At 44.6% G+C, this 17,590-nt stretch overlaps 1 protein-coding gene and 1 long non-coding RNA gene across 2 annotated transcripts in view; one reads left to right on the top strand and one right to left on the bottom strand.

Moving 5' to 3' along the window:
* LOC141572272 (uncharacterized) overlaps positions 1-17,573 on the top strand; it is a 45,921-nt gene extending 28,348 nt beyond the window's left edge. The window contains exon 3 of the long non-coding RNA XR_012497596.2: positions 12,640-17,573. This is a non-coding gene — a long non-coding RNA (uncharacterized LOC141572272). The remainder of the gene's footprint in view (positions 1-12,639) is intronic.
* FAM111B (FAM111 trypsin like peptidase B) lies at positions 1,306-8,121 on the bottom strand. The gene is made up of 3 exons (XM_074336427.2): positions 7,339-8,121; positions 5,396-5,552; positions 1,306-3,555 (listed from the first exon to the last, which is right to left on the bottom strand). Exons 2-3 carry the CDS (start codon positions 5,474-5,476, stop codon positions 1,471-1,473), a joined length of 2,166 nt encoding a protein of 721 aa, XP_074192528.2. The 5' UTR covers positions 5,477-5,552; positions 7,339-8,121; the 3' UTR covers positions 1,306-1,470.
* Positions 17,574-17,590: the final 17 nt, after the last annotated feature.

Below are 17,590 nucleotides of genomic sequence, written 5' to 3'. Positions count from 1 at the left end.
AGGGCTCCAGAGTCAGGCGTCTCCAAACTGCTGAGCAAAAAGTGCTCTGCAAGAGGCTTGAGAAAACACTTACTGTTTAAGAAGCTGAATAGGAGCAGGTGCCTTCCATATCGGGTGCTATGTTTGAAAAGTTGGCCAGGGTAGGAGGGGTATAGTTTACCGGTGATGATGGTGACCACCCCCTTGTAACTTATGGAAAAATAGATGTTTATGTATAAATTGATGGTGTCGTTGGAAAATCGTGAAAGCGTCTTCTAACTTGGCCTAATGTAAAATATACACTGAGAACTACAACCACTGTCCAAAATCCAGGTGGTCTGTGGAGTTTGGAGACAGTAAACTTTAAAAGCATAGTTGTGAAAACAACATGAAAAAAGAAACAAAAGAGGAAAAACTGTGATAGTTTTATCAAATCACGGTTGTTACTTAAATCATCCGAAAGTGGTATAGGTGCTGTTATACTCGTATATCCATAGGTGGAGAAGAATTTACTGTACAAGGGGAATTGTTGATTTTCTTTCCTTTGTAGAATCCGGAGATGTGAAAAAAGTATTAGGAGCAAGAGGCAGTAGAGAGAGAAAAAGGGCCTGTGGAAAGTGTCTACCATCCCTGGGGACAGAGAATGTGCCCTGGAATGGGACATCCCTTAAGGAGCGCGCTTGCATGTACCATTGGCACTAGGCACCCTGGAGGCCATAGTAAGGAGTCTGGATACCGAGCAAGCTGATGACTAGACACTGACACTGACCGTGCCCACGCTACAATCTCCACACGCTCACCCTATGACTTAGTTTGCCAGAAGATGAGGCAGAAGGAAATTCTCATTTCTATCTTCCAAATGACATGCATGTGCATCATCAGTTCAAGGAATCCGATTTATATCCGGACCCTTCACTGCAAATTTGACTGAGGCAATTAGCTTTTAGCTTTCTAGACTCTGAACATGAGAGGGTGGGGATGGAGACTAAACGCGTCACTCCTTCCATCTGCCAGAGAAACGCTGAACTAGAGGGCAGAACTGAAAAGCTGGGATTCTCTATTGGTTTTTGCAATAGAGGCTGCTGTGACAGGTGACATAGAAGGGGAACAATTAAGATTACCAAGAATTTGGGGGTTTAAAGGAAAAATACACCTTTGTTCCTTAACTCTAAAGGTGCATTTCCCCATTGAACAAGAATCACTTCACCAGTTATGAAGTTGGGATGGAGGTACCACCCCAGGCATTCAGGAAGGTACATACCACATTCTTTGTAGTTGTATTTTACGTGAGGCTTGAGATTGTCTGACATAAAAAGAGGAAGCCAGTGAGAAAAACAACAACTATTTATTTGAGCTCTCATATGTGTTTTGCACAGCCACATGACTCTCTAACAGTTTTCTATGAACAAAGTGTATTCATCATACTTTAAGGAAGCAGAACCAGGTACTTTAAATTATGGGCATATTTTCTTGAAAACACCATGTTTTTTTCTAGTGTTCCATGGGTTCCTTCTGATCATTTTCAATCGATGACTCTTGTTTGTTGTTTTTGTCTTCATTGAGGATCTCGTTTTTCTCTTCCATTAACGATTTATACAAGGCCTCATTTTTTTGTTTAACATCACTAAGGATTGATTCTATAGAATAGCCAAATTCCACAAGGGGATGAACCATAGCTCCTTGTTTATAAAAATGCCCGACGCTGTGCAGAGCGACCAGTTCGCCAAACGCATTAAACACTGGGGAGCCAGAGGACCCGGTGGAAAAACAGGTATCGTAACTAAGCGTGTCAGTACTCGAGGCCTCTGATAGGAAGCTTCTTTGGGTAAACATAGGGAAAGCATTGTAAGTGGCAGTCTGATGTGCTACATGTTGGTAATGCTCTGGGTACCTCCCTGACCGTTCATTTAGAGGAACCACAGCACACCCATCTATTTTCTTGATCTGGCCTTCTGGGTGACCAATTATATAAATCAAACCACAAGGTGGCAGAGGGGAAACTTGCCGGAACAGGCCAGGAGGAAACCCATTTTCTTTTTCACTTAGTTTTAAAATGGCATAATCTAGAGATCCTTCAGACATTTTCAATGCTGGCTCAATGGAAAACCATTCGACAGCACAAGGGCTGAAATTTTTATAAGTGAAAGTTACCTTTGCACATTTGCTTATTATATCTGGCCACAAACTTGGAACCGTGCCTTCTCCCACCATAAGGTGCACAACATGTCGACAGGTGAAAATATAACCACCATTGAAGACAAAGCAAGTAGCATTGCCTTCCCTTCCATTATTGTTCCATTTCATGAACCCAACTGACTTACTAAGATGAATAAGATGTTCACAGGTTGCAACTGAAGTAGAATTTTCAGTCTCTTTTGCAAAGTACTTTTTAAATGTGTTGAATTGTTTAAACGGTGACAGTTTTTTTCTACTCTGTTCCTCCTGAAAATACTCTGTCATCCACCGTGCCTGTTCCCTAAAATTTGGATATTGCTCCATGAAACCTTTGTCCAAACTTCTTCCTAAATTCTTTAGCCAGAGATCAGTTTCCCCTCTCTGGAGATCCTGATTATGAGTAGATGACATATCCAGATGGGGCCTTTGCCTAACTTGTGAGTTTTGTTTCCTGTTGAAATCATTACTTCCAATCAGGGAACTTGTCCGGCATTTTTCATCTTCAATATCATGACTTAGACTTTGAGGTACGAGAGCTGTTTCTCGGTTGTGTTCTTCATCTTCAGTCTCTCCGTCTTTCTCTAGTTCATGGACCTCGATTTCATCAGTGGCATTTTCATTCTCCTGTTTAATTTTCTGATGAGTACCTTTCCTGACAGATAGCTTTTTAAAAATGTCCATTTCTAAGATTTTCCCAGATACTTCCTCAACCTTGGACTGTTTTCCATGAATGTTCTTATGACCTTCCATTAGGTTCCACTGTAATTCTTCCAGGTCAGACCGGAATCGGCCGTCTTTGCATAGGGCTTCTTTGAGAGTCTCACCCTTCGGGGCATAGATACAAAGTGTACTTCCCTTTACATGAAGTTCCATGATCTTAAGAATCTTCTTTATTGTCTTCCCAATAGCAACAACGTGAAAAAGAATGCATTCAATGTCTGGATTTTCACACAGGCGTAATATCTGATCACCTTCTTCGTGGTTACTCTTTTTTTGACTAACTGTAATTTGAAGGTGAGAACCTCTAGGTAGGCACTTGAGAGGCATTCCTAAGTTTATGTAGCCTTGAATTGTTTTTTCTTCATAAGCCATGATGATCTTATTAAAATGATTCTGCATCTTTTCACTGAAATGTTCATTTGCTCTCAGAGCTGAGTAGATATTCTCATTGAGTTCACCATATGCGGTAAACACACTCCGGTCTGTTTTCCCAGAACTTTCATTCAAAGTAAAGGTGAAATGACATTTTTCACTGATGCTCATATTTAGGTTCTGCATTTTAAGGGTCGCTTCATGCTCACTGATTTCACTTCTAAGTTGACTGGAGCCGCTACACTCTCTTCTGTCAGACAGAGAATGACCAACAGTTGTGCCAGAACATGTCTGCTTCGTGACAGTATCCTTAAGAAAGGAAAGATTAAACTCTTAATACCAATTGCCCTTAATAACAATGTTTCATGTTTTTCTAATTGTGACATAATAGCTATGCTGGATGAAAATTACATAATATAATGGGTGCCGAATAATGGTGGAAAATGTCAATCATTATTCCATCACCAGAGATAACCATTCTCCGTTTTCTTTGCTTCTATTATTCTATGTATGAGTTCACTTTTCACACAACGATTTATCAGTGCTTTCTCACGTCATTAAACAACCTTTGAAAACACAATTTGATTCTCTCTAAAATTCTTCTAATCTTCTCTTCTCTTGCTGTTTAGATTATTTCCAATTTTTTCGTACTTTAAATGTATCAAGCATTTCTCCACAATAAGTGAATGATTTCTCTAGGCCAGATTCCCAGCAGTGAAAAAACTGGGACTAAGGTTATACATGTACTTCACAAGAGGTCTACTGCCAAACTGCTGTCCAGGAAAGTGGCATCAATTCACCCTGCTGTCCAATGGCATCAACCAAATGGGTGACTCCTCAAAGCATTTCAGTGTTATGATGTTAAGTGTTAGCCAATTGATGAAATGTCAACTGATTTGAGTGTTTTTAAAATCTGCATTTACTTACTTTCTAATAAAGCTGGACTTAGTTAATACATCTTTTGGACATTTGAGACAACACCTTTACAAACTTCCCATTAATGATCTGTTTATTTTCTGTTCTGTACATGGCTCCAACAGCATAAGGAAATATGATAAAATACTCTCTAAATCACAGGATTGGGTAGATATTCATATGCAAATAGATATTCATATGCAAACAAATATACATACTCATATACAAACACACAAACATTCTTCTCTCTGCACTCTAAAATACCTCATTCATATCTCGGTTTAGTATCATCATTTTGCCTATTTTTGAGTATAATCCTGTGCTGGTCAAAAACTGGACTCTGGAGATTGACATCTGGGTTCAAAATCCTTGCTCTGAAGTCCATTACTTTTGAGACTTTAAGAACGTTGGATTTCAGTTTTCTCATTTGTAAAATAGGGGTGGTAATAATATCGATCGCATGGAGTTGTATTAAACGTTCAATGAGATAACCCATAAGAAGTGAAAGTGCTAATTCCTGGTACACAGTAATTTCTCAGTAAAGATTAACTGTTATGATTTTCGCCTATCTATATTTCCAGGGATTTGAGGTGTCTCTACTGTTCATTAGCCACCTTGTCTAACAAGGCATTCTTTGCATTAATTCATATACTATCATTTCATTTTACACAAGCAGTGGCATGGATATTGTCCCCAAATATATTTTGAACAACACAAGAAAAGGAATTATAACTGCCATTTTTTTTTTTTTAAGGAGGGCGCAGTTCACAGTGGCCCATGAGGGGATCGAACTGGCAATCTTGGTGTTACTGTGTTTTCCCGAAAATAAGACCTAGCCAGACCATCATCTCTAATATGTCTTATGGAGCAAAAAATAATATAAGACCCAGTATTATATTATATTATATTATATTATATTATATTATATTATATGACATTATATATTATACTATACTATACTATATTATATTATATTACATAAGACCTGGTCTTATTTATATCAAAAGAAGACCAGGTCTTATATTAATTTGTGCTCCAAAAGACACATTACAGCTGATGATCTGGCTAGGTCTTATTTTCAGGGAAACATGGTATTAGCACTACGCTCTAACCAACTGAGCTAACCAGACACCCCATAATTGCCATTCTTTATGAGCCATCAACCTACAGAATCCCTGTGTAGACCTCTGGTTAGAGTGCTGTTCCACCCAAGAGTTGTAAAAAGTAGACATACCTCTGCAACTTCACGTCTGGTACTCTGGTCATTTTCAGCAGCACTGAATGACTCGTTCTCTTCACACTTTACGGAAGTCATGATGAGTTCCAAGAGAATATAACTCACTTGCACTATCAGCCAAGATGGAGAAACAAGGACTGGGTTTATCCTCCAACTGGAAATGATGAAAACAATTGAAGACAGGATATACAAAAGGACAACTTTCAAACACTGAACATCAGGCAGCTCAGAACTGTGATCTCTGATCCCTAAGAGAGGGAAATCAAAAGAGGCAAGCCTGACAGCTGTCTAGCTGACTGACTCGGGAGCCTTTCCAGGCCATATCTCACGGAGGGGAAACACAACAGAGCCTGGCGGTTTCCTTAGTTAGAAGATAAGCTGAGAGTTGTGGGAAGCCCAGGTGGCTGGAGTCTGTAGGGCACAGTACTAGAGAGGAGAGAGCAGCAGCTGCAGAGACAGGCGGAGAGTCGATCTGTGGTGGGCACCCCTTGAAATTTCAGCTAAGTATCTGTCAGTGCGTGACAGTGATGAAACTATTGGAAGCCAGGGGAAGAGCCCTCCACTGCCCACTCAAAGGGAAAGCTGGAACAATTCTGACGCTCATCCAGGCTGAGAATAGTTTCTGTTCTCAAAACTCAAACTAGAAAACTTCAGAATTCATGAGCTATCAAGCAGAGTATTCAGAAAGGTGTTGCCTCCACAGCCCACAAAAGTAGCCCTCGGGGAAAAGGCTGCTCTGGTGCCACCTGATAAACTTGAAATTCCAGTCATACAAGGATAACACTGATTCCTAGGAGAGGAACTGTGGGTGAGAACAAAGTTAGAGCATATGGCTAGGAATATAAGCATTTCTAGCACCCTCAAAATATGAGACTAACCAAGCTCGATATCCAATCAAAAACTTTCAGGCATAAAACAGAAGCAGGAAAATATGGTCCATAATGAGGAGGGAAATCAATGAATGGGAACAGATCTAGGAGTGTCACCTAAAGCAGAACTCGTAGATGAGAACATTAAGGCAGTATTACATTGGATTTTGGGCCAAATGGAGTGATAGGGATGGGATTTACCCTTCATCTGAAAACAAAAGAAGACAAAATGGACTAAATATGTGAAACAGTGGCGGGCAAGGAACTGGGCATCATGCATTAAGGACAGCAACAAATGAAGTACAGCGAGTGGTTACTCGGGGTGTCTGCCTGGAGAGACACCAAGCCAGGGTGCAAGGTGGGCAGCCAGGCGGAGCCCGTTGGAATTCCTGCTTTGAGGAGATAGAGCTGAGAGACCGAGGTGGCAAGAGTTCACAGGACACAGAGGGAGACACCTGCACAGAGAGAGCACTGGGGATACCTGCAGAGGGCTGTCTCAGGTGTGCTTCTAGAACTGGCAGAGTAGGCCTGGTGAAAACTACCTAAGGCCAGGAAAGAATCCCCACCTTTCAACAAACAAACAAACAAACAAACACCATCGGAGGATAACTTCCCTCAAACCCTCTCCCTACATCTCACATGAGCACCTCAGTTTCCTCAGGCAGGAGCTTGGCTCAGACCAAACTTTGTGCCTGTAAATTACCCCCTGGCTTGTTAAAAAGGAAGAAACCAGACTCCTTCCCTCAAAAATCCTGGTTCAGTACCACCTGGGTTCAGTTTAGGAATTTGCACTTGAACGCCCAGAATCCTCCCCCCCTCCCCTCCTCGCAAATGAGCACAGCATATTGGTTGCATCAGCTAGCTAAACTGTCTCCAAGTGTCTTTCCAGAAGTAAAACTCCTGATTTTGAAGCTGGGGAGCAGGAAGGGGATTCCCACAATGGGAAGCTGCTATCGCTCCCCCCCCCCCCCAAACCTCCTGGGGTCTGGGCTGAGGTCCTTCTGCCTGGTGCCCTCTCCAAACACCCCCTAAGAGCTCCAGGTACAACTCAAGTCCAGAAGAACAACTCACAGAGGCGGAGAGCCTGCCTGACGGTGCCGGTGACCGCCGCACTGGGATTCCCAGGAGCTGCGAAGATGGCGCTCGGCGGGCTGTGACCGCCCGGGAACTTCTCCCTCTCAGCTGGTGATTGAAAACCCGCGCTCGTGACGAAGCAGCGTTTCTGGCCAATGGACGGCGAGGTTGCGGCAACCAAGTGGCGGGGAGGGGAAGGACTGGCGGGGAGCCCAACACGCGGGCTGAGGAGTCGAAAGGCCGGGCTCAGGGACGCGCCCGCCCACCGGTCCTAGCGGTCGGGACCATCCCGCTGCGTCCCACTCATCCCCTCACTGGGCACACTCGGTTCACCGCCTGCTTCTGCGTCCAGGACAAACTTTGAGCACTCATTTCCCTCCATCTCTTCCCCGCCCACCCGCGTCCGCTGCCGTCGCGTGATAAGCTGAGCGAGCGGGGCGGGAGACTGAGCAGCAAGCACCCTGCGCCTCCCGGGGCTGTGATTGCGCAGGGGGCTCGCGGAGCGGGAACGGCGCGCCCCGCGTCTGGCGTGGCGGGGCCAATAGCCCTGTCCCCTGGTGCTTGGTGCTCGGCCATCGCAGCCCTTCAGGAGCTGCGCGGTGGGCGGTGGGCGTGGGAAAGACATCCCGGGCCAGAACCTGTGGTCGCTGCGGAGCCACACAGAGACCCCGCCTGTCATCCTGAGGCGTCTGTCCTTGCGGTGAGCTTCACCAGCTTCCAGCTGCAGAAATGGCTCAAAGCAGACAGCAAGCAGCCTGCTCCCGCGGTGGGGTCTAGAGGAAACTGAGCTCCCACCGCTCCCCAACTCTCCCCATCCTCTCCCCCCTGCCCCCTGCCCCTGCCCTGGCAAATGGGCCAGCTTCCAGGAGAGGCTGACTCACATCAGAATGGGAGGAGGAAGAGGAAGAGGCCCCCACTGGCACTCCTGGATGCAGATCTTGACCCTCCTGATGGAGGGCTCCAGAGTCAGGCGTCTCCAAACTGCTGAGCAAAACTGCTTTGCAAGAGGCTTGAGAAAACACTTACTGTTTAAGAACCTGAATAGGAGCAGGTGCCTTCCATATCGGGTGCTATGTTTGAAAAGTTGGCTGGGGTCGGAGGGGTATAATTTACAGGTGATGATGGTGACCACCCCTTTGTAATTTATGGAAAAATAGATTTTTATGTAAAAGTGATGGTGTCGTTGGAAAATCGTGGAAGCGTCTTGTAACTTGGCCTAAGGTGAAATATACACTGAGATCTACAATCACTGCTCTAATTCCAGGTGTCCTGTGGTGTTTGGAGACAGTAAACTTTAAAAGTATAGTTGTGTGGCCATTGACCTCACCAGCTAGCCCGGGCCACAGCCAGCCCTTGCTGCCCACCAGGTCCAGCCTGGTGTCCTGTAGGAAAGATATTGAGGAAAATTTGCCTACACTCGGTGGTGTTAACTTTTGTCTATTAGCTTTTGTCTGTTCCTGCATGTGAGGTAATGGTTAGCTTAGGGTTAAAAGAAGTCTGTGCTTTGATTAGGGGGTGAGTAAATCCCCTCTTTGATCTCCTGTCCTCCTGAATAGGGGAGATATGAGATCATGTTGTTTTCTGTCTGTTTCATCCAAATCAGCAGATGAAGTGAAGAAGTAGCTACGTTGTATTCAGGATGACGTGACAGGCACATCACCAGGCCTTGTTGCTTAACCAGATGAACTAGCCCTTCAGCCAGATGGGCAGCATTCGTATCATTGACTGCCAGACCCTCCAGGAGCAGTCTAGTCCTTGAGAAGGGAGGATGGAACACAAAACTTGGCTCTGGGGTGCATCTAAAGAGAGATATAAGACAGACCTCAGGTGGATTGGATTGGATTGATTGCTGTTTCAAGAGATTACTATTCAGGAGATTTGCTGTTTCAGGGCTGTTTTTCAGCATTAGATTGTTCCAGAGTAAGAGATTGCAACTTACCTGACTGGACAGTAGAGACTTCTTGTGTTGGTGAATTGTCATCATTTTAGCATCTTTGGGAACTTGTGAGCATTTGCTGCTAATCACGAAGCTGGCAGAAGAATGCAAATTGGAAGTTCCCACCCCGTGCAGTTTTCCAAAGTGGAGGGTTCTCCGGGTCCAGACAAGTGGGAGAGCACTGTGGGGAGCAGGAATCCCCCAGGCCTTGAGGCTGAGAAGGATGAGGGCACAGGACCTACAGCTGCCAGCACCAACTGTGATTCCCATTGTCTATTTTCTGTATTCCAGTAGAGTTTGACACATAAAAATAAATAAATAAATAAATAAATAAATAAATAAATAAAGTATTGTTGTGAATATAATATGAAAAAAGAGGAAAATTTTTTTATAGTTTTATCAAATCATGGTTGTTCCTTAAATCACCCTAAAGTGGTTACAGGTGACTGGGTCCAACATATATCCATAGGTGGAGAACCAATTATTGCATTGCATTAGAGACCTTGCTGATTCGTTTTCCTTTGTAGGATCTGGAGATGTTAAAAATTTATGAGAAGTAAGAGGTGGTAGAGAGAAAAAGGCGCTGTGCAAATTGTCTGACATCTCCGGGGACAGAATTTGCCCTGCAATGGAACATAACCTTAAGGAGGGGTTGTACGTGCTATGGGCACTAAGTACCTTGTAGGACTTAGTAAAGAATCTGGATTTTATTATAAATGTGACATTTATTATAAACAGAAGGCCATGATGGGCAATTCAGAGCCTGTTACAGTGACACATGTTGATTGGCATACTTAACACCAGGTGCAACGGCAATCAGGTGTATGACAGAGAAGTGACCTTGTAGACAGTTACTTTCTAGAGCTTTTCTTTCCTTTAGGTCTGACCTACTTCAATTTCTCTATTGGCTCCTAAGCCTCTGAGTTCACGTTAATTTTCACAGTTGTCTACTGTGCAGGATTTTGCTCCTGAAGAGAATGAGAATACTCAAGATTCAAGTGAAGTCTTTTTTTTTTTTTTTTTTTTTTAAGAATTTTAGTTTTTCAATCTAGCTAACATACTTGGTAAAGTATGCCTTCTGTGACATTTCTAAAATAATCATCATTCAAATTTGAATGTTTCTGAAATACATTTGCTCCTAATAGTAAAATATGATAAAATTCTAACATTATTAGTAGTAACAGTAAGGATAATGGCGTAATGGAAAGAGCTGCAGCATTTGAATTAGGATCTCAGTCTACAGACTCAAGTGTCACTCTTTAGTTCCATGACCTTCGGAATCGGCTTCACCTGAAATACTTTTTCGCACCTGAAAGAGGGATATCACCACCTTCCCCCCCCCCCTCCGGGTGGCTGTTCACATAAAATGAGATAATGTACCTAGCACAGTACCTGCCACAATTGGATGTTATTTTATTTAAACAGCCACCTGGAGGGAGGGAATGGTGTCACAATAAATACTTCCTTCATTCAATGGGATGTCCTTCATTTAACATAAAAGACACAGGCACAAGAAGATTTCGGTGGAAGGGAGTCTACACTTCCAGGTCTTCATCAGCATAAAACACTGCAGCTCGTTGGTTCTAACACAAATAATACCGTCACCCTCATTCCGCGTTTCTGAGAGATATGGATTAAGATGAGGGTCTCTGCATGTGACTCTGCAAGACCTCCATTAAGTCTGCATATCGTCGTATATGAACCACTAAAACATTAACAAGAAAAGGCCACAGTAACCGTGCTATAACGTCTAGATGCATTTATGCTGCTAACAGAGCTCCCTTGGGGTATAGGAAAAAAAAAAAAAAAAAAGGAGTCAAATTAGGCCCAACTCCAAACGACTCTTTAATAAATCAAGAGAGTGATGCTGTCTTGTCCTTCCTTAAACGCAAACAGCACGGTATTAAAATCCATTAAAAAACTTCAAGATTGAAACATCACACAACTAGCACTGATGCCGCTAATACTTTTTAGAAAGCCTGCGCAGGACAGCACCATGGGCATCACCAAAGATATGTAATGCAAGCCGTTCGCGGAAAACACAGGCGAGAGGAGGAAAACAGATTCATTTCGGTGTTCTACACACAAGACGCGGCGAACCGCTTTCACGATCGCGGCCGCTACCACCACCCACCCACAAGCATCTGAAGCAATTCCGGGCTTTACAACCGGATGTCAAAAAGAAGACCACCTTGCTGGCATTAGGGGGCAGAGCCGGACGCTCTTCTGCTCCCTTTCTGGGGGTCATAGCTCCAACATCGGTGCTGCGCGGGGTGCGGCGCACCCCCGCTCCTGGGGTCCGCCACCCGCGCCCCGCCCCGCCGAGAGCGAGGGCCCATCCCCCTAGGGTCGCAAGCTACACCCAAACCTCCACCGGCCCGGGGGCCCCGCCCGAAGCCCCAGGCGCGCGGACCGCAGCGAACCCCAGGGTTGGGGTGCGGCTGCCCGGAAAGCGGGGGTGGGCGGTCGGCTGCGGACACTCACCGCGCTACGCGGTAGGCGCCCTCGCCCAGGTACGAAAGTTAGTGTGACGCGGCCCCACGTCTAACACTTGCGGCGGGACCATCTCCCGGCCCGCGCTGGGCTCCACGCTCCGCGGCCGCCGCTCGTCCTACGCCGCGCCTCCGGGAGGGACCGCGCCGCCGCCTACCGGGAAGGAGCAAGGAGGGAACCACCCAAGAAAGCGGGAGAGCCCATGGCAACCGGGACGGCTGCCTGCCTGATTCTTGGGTAGTTTGTTTGTTAGTTTTTAAACATGGATTCTGGGAATTAATCCAGATATATTTAAGTTCAGTAGGTCTGCGGTGAGGCTCAGTAATCTGCACCTTTTAACAAGGAGAGGCAGGAATAGACCTGCCTGAGAAACTCAGGCCAATGCTTTGCAAAGTTCATGATGCATCAGCATCCCCTGGCAAGCTTGTGGAACCAGTCCTGAGCTCCCTCTGCTGACTCGGTGCAGCTGGACGGTTGCCCAATAACTTGCGTTTCTCAAGAGGTGATGCCAGTGGTGCTGGTGGCCATATTTAATGCCAATTGTTAATTTCATTGGACAAAAACTACTCTAAGTACTTTACAAATATGAACTCATTTTATCCTCATCACAACCATAGGAGGCGGCTACAGTTAGCCCTATTTCAAAGGAAACTGGCCATACAGATAAACAATTGGCCTCAAGACACAAAACCATTAGCAGAGCCAGGATTAAACCCAAGCAGCCAGGCAGAGTGACCTTAGCCCCTAATCATAGCTTCTCAGATGTTCAAATCAGGCTCCACGACCGCCCACCCCAGCACTTCCCAGCCTTGCTCCCTTCCAATCTCGCTTTCCGCCGCACTCATCTGTCCTTCTGTGACCTCCCTCAGCGCCTGAGGCTCCCTTATTCGCAGCTCCTGGGAGAGAGATCACCGCGGGTAGTCCCCTTCCAGAACCGCCATGGCACTTGCGAACAGACCCCCTAAGAACAGCGCCCCGCCCTGGGGCCAGCAGTATCTGCCAGCTTTTTCACAGCGGATAGAGTTCTGGAAGTGGCCTGCAGATGGGGCCAGAAGATAACCTTGATGTACCGGGGTAAGATTGACATTCATGATGGCGAATGGCAGCACAGTGTTGCTTTGCCCACTCTTTTTAAAAATATTTTTTTCATTTATAGTTGACATTCAATATTATATTAGTTTCAGGTGTATAGCATACTGGTTAGACATTTCTATAACTTACAAAATGACCCCCCCATAAGTCTAATGAACCCCCACTTACCCTGTTTCCCGGAAAATAAGACCTAGGCGGACAATCAGTTCTAATGCGTCTTTTGGAGCAAAAATTAATACAAGATGGTCTTATTTTACTATAATATAAGACTGGGTGTTATATTAATTTTTGCTCCAAAAGACGCATTAGAGCTGATTGTCTGGCTAGGTCTTATTTTCGGGGAAACATGGTAGCACCATACATAGTTATTACAATATTATTGACTATATTTCCTATACTGTCTACATCCTCATGACTATTTTGATTCTCTGGCACCCAAGAGTTTCCTACCCCTTTAGGGGGCCACATTTGTGGCATGGAATGGAGACATGGATGTAGGAGATGTTTCATCATGTGCTTGCTGAAGGTGTACACTTTTGTCCAAGGTTGCTATAGCTCATGTTGGCTCAACCCTTTATTTCCAATTTACTTTCCTCTGGGCAAACCTGTCTCTCCATCACTCTGGGTTCTTGGGGTTTTTGTAAAAGGCATTGTGGTGGCAAATCCAGTGTGCCCAGGAAGTGCCCCGGAAGGTTGGGGAGGGAGGGAGAAAGCCTTGCCTAGAGCCTCCTGAAATCTCTTGGGCCTAGGGTGGGAGTAGAGGGAAGATGGTTCGCGCTTCTTCTGGTTCCTACATTCTTGCAATGCTCAGGGCCTGCCCTTCCCTCTACCCCAGTTATCTGCAGTCTTTCTCTGCCTTTTGTGAGGAATAGCACATTTTCAGTCCCCACCACAGCAGGTAGCAAAGGTAAAGTTCTGATATGCAAAGACATCCAGTAAGACTGAGTTATAGTTCAGAGAGACTCTGATGTTTGTCTCTCTCAGCATCTTCTCACTAATGGCATTTGTTGGGTTGTAGAATATATTTTGTACAGATATTTTCTATCTATGTTTTCTCAGCAACTAAGCAGTTCAGTGTTCATATATAACAAGATTGTCTGATCTGGCCTAAACTAAAAGTGTTACCCTTAGATATACTTCTCATGAATAATTTTAAGGAGGTCAGTGAGCATGCTCAGAAAGGGATTCACAAAAGCCCTACAATATACGAGTTTGGGGCACAAGGAGATAAAAGTTTGGGCTAAGTTTAGGTGAGCTCAGGGGCCAAAGAGGAAAGCAGTGTGTGTGTGTGTGTGTGTGTGTGTGTGTGTGTGTGTGTGTTGGGGTGGGAGCTGGTGGACAGACTAAAGGCTGCTAGAGAGGTGCCACGATCTCCCCTGGGCAGACCAACTGCTCTGAATGGTTGGTGACCTTACTGGTTTTTAAACATTTTTATTATCACTCCTGGGCATCATTGTTAAAGTTTTTTAAAATCTCACCCCTGGACTAGGAGCCAGAAGACCTAATCTCCTTACTTAGATTTGCCTCCAAAGAAAGGAGTGAACAGGATAATTGAACACCCTGTCCTCACACGATCCGAGTCCGCTCCTAGACACAGGAGCCACAGGCACCTAGGAGTTGACCCTGGACTGAATTTCTTCCTGAACCCATTTCTTGAACTAAAGATAAATGAGGAGTCTTGCCCAACTGCCAGTTTCTGTGTAATATAAGGATAACATCCTGCAAACCTGCACAGAGAGATTATCTGTTATATGATTTATAATGAGTGAGCTATTTACAGATCCCTGAAGAGCTAGTGTGACCAGCAAGGTATAAAGTTGAGTGTGCAGACAGACATGCACTAGCTTCTCCGTATTGAGATGGTGCGACCAAGCGTGCTCCGTGTTAGGCCTGGGCCTGGAAGTCACTCCTGGATCAGTGCAGTTCTCCTGATGAGAGCGCATATGCTCTGCCTGCTCTTCGCAGTCCTCATTTTATCGCCTTGGAGTTGGGTTAAGTCCTGTTTTATCCTGTGCTTTTAATTGTTAATCCACATTTGAAACCCCCATTGCTAATCTGCTTCTGACTAGCTGCATGACCTTGAACAGGATACCTTCTTTCTTTGATTCTCCGTGTCCTCATGTGTAAAATGGAGAAAATAAAATTTGGTCAGCCTAAAACGTGGGGTCCCTGAGGGTCAATGAAAGATATTTGTGGGTTTGGAAGACTTCAGAAATCGTATTGGTAACCTACTCACATGTAGAAAATACTGGAGAATTCTAACCAAACATCAAGTGAATGGGAGCCGAAGGCCTAAGATAGGAGCAGATAAAAATGAGAGGAAAAAGATCTGGCAAATTATGTACCTAGTTAAATCTAAATGGACAGTGATAGACTCTTTGAGAATGTATAATTAAAGATTTAAAGAAGGATTCTTTAAATAGAAGTGACTCACTGCAAGGGAAATTCTATGATATTGGAACTGAAATATCCAGTGTTTGGGCTCAGAGGGACCAGGGTAGAGGAGTAGAGGCATTTTGTCTCACTCATCACACTCACTCTTCTGGATGTGAGGAGGGAGAAAGTAGGGGGATGAATCTTTTGGGAAGATATAGTCTTATTGGGGTGCAAGAGGGAAGCAGAGGGAGAATAGCTGGTACTTTATTTTGTATAAGAGTAGAGAAATTTGAGTTCCGCTATGAGCACTAAGAAAAATACTATTGACTGAATAAAGAGTTAATAAGGGAATATGATAGATAAGTGAATTCATATGATTTCTTAGTTGAGGCAATATCTCCTTATACAAAACACATTATTGTTTGAACAGGCACAGCCCACTTTTCAAAAGAAAAAAAGAGTATACACGGGAAGTCAATTCATTTTCACCACATTCTCTAGACACTACCTTTGCAAAGATGACCTGTGACTATACGAGCATGACGCATAGTCACACTGTACAGTCACTGAATGGACATCACTCATTTATTGGAACCTCAGGAGCTGGAGCCCACTCAGTGACACATAATCACAACATACAAGCGTAACTCCTTTTCAATATATTTTCACAGCAACTGAATAGTTCAGTGTTCATACATAATAAGATTGGCTAATCTGGCCTAAAATAAAAATGTTACCCTTTCTCATGAATAATTTTTAGGAGGTCAGTGAGCATGCTCAGAAAGGGATTCACAAAGGCCTACAACACATGAGTTTGGGGCACAGGGAGATAAAAATTTGGGCTAAGTTTAGGTGAGCTCAGGGGCCAAAGAGGATAGCAGTGTGTGTGTGTGTGTGTGTGTGTGTGTGTGTGTGTGTGTGTGTGTGTGTGTTGGGGTGGGGGCTGGTGGGCAGACGAAAGGCTGCTAGAGAGGTGCCACGATCTCCCCTGGGCAGACCAACTGCTCGGAATGGTGGTGACCTTACTGGTTTTTAAACATTTTTATTATCACCACTTGGCATCATTGTTAAAGTTTTAAACATCTCACTCCTGGGCGCACAGGCTAGGTGATAAGGCAAGGCTTGGCTGCCAAGAACTTCCATTTGACTGTCCCTAAATTTTCCCTGTGGTAACAGGAACTCCTTCGGGGTAAGGAAAGAAGCAATGGCTCCGTTTGACCTACTGTTTCTTCCCTGTGCCCTAAAAAGGCACAGCAAGTTCACCTTTAGAGACAGGCCATTGGGGTCAGCTTTAGTGCTGCCCATAACTCCTGAACTGAGGCCTTCAGTCAGGTAAAAAAAAAAAAAAAGACTGTTTTCTGTGTCAAGGGGAGATGCATACGGAAAGCCTGAGACTTGGGTAATAGTTCAGGGGACTTAGTGTCCATGCTAAAGCAGGATTGGCCCAGGGTCGTCTGATTGCAAGGGCAACTGTCTGAGGCAAATCCGAGGCAAGTGATACACGTGAGGGGCGGGACCAAGGTAGTGACCTATACATGTCTCTCTGCTTCACAACAATAATGATATGAAGTAATGGAAAAAATGAAAAGGAACAAGAACAAAAAATATTTGCAGCAGTACAGCAAAAACACTATCATTGGACCAACAATTTTGAGCAGAAAGATAAACCTGGAGGAAACACTTGAGGGCACAGACTGCTATGGAGATAGGAACTGAAGAAATCCTTCAAGTTTGGGGATGACAGAAGAAAGAAGTGGGTGGGCGGTGGCCTAGGATATGCTTTTATTGTGGTCCACCTAGTCAGCCCTCTTTCTTCCATCCTCATGTCCCCAGTTGTCCTAAGCCACATGACAGCTGTGGCATTTATCCACAGGTTAAAGTGGCGAGTGTCACCACTGGGGCTAGAAATGCAGAGCCAGCCCAATAGATAGCCAATGACGACAAGAAGGGACCGGGAGCCTCTAGACTTAGGAACAAGTGCCCACTTGTGGCAGCACATCCCTCCCACCCCACATAGTCCCTGTAGGTCAACTGTGATAGACAAACATACAGAGCAGCAGGCATTCTCAAATACAAAATAAGTAGATAACCAAAAATCATCAAAATATCAAGTTATAATGATATTGTGTAAATCCAATTTTTTTTTTTTTTGGATTGGAACAATTTTTTTTTTTTTAAATCTACCTGATCTGTTGCTTTGTACCCTGAAAGTATCCTGAATTCTCCCACTATGATTGTGGATTTACTAATTTCTCTTTGTGTGTCTATATATTTTGTGGGTGCTTTGTGTTAGGAAGCTTCATGACCTCTCGTTACCATGGACTCAAAGGTCCGCTTGCCTGCGTGCATCCA

The sequence above is a fragment of the Rhinolophus sinicus genome, chromosome 14 (assembly GCF_057876585.1).
Source record: "Rhinolophus sinicus isolate RSI-liver-muscle chromosome 14, RSI-T2T, whole genome shotgun sequence".
NCBI lineage: Eukaryota > Metazoa > Chordata > Mammalia > Chiroptera > Rhinolophidae > Rhinolophus > Rhinolophus sinicus.
Note: the sequence above shows the minus strand (reverse complement) of the source record. Positions and strands in the feature narration are given on the sequence as shown.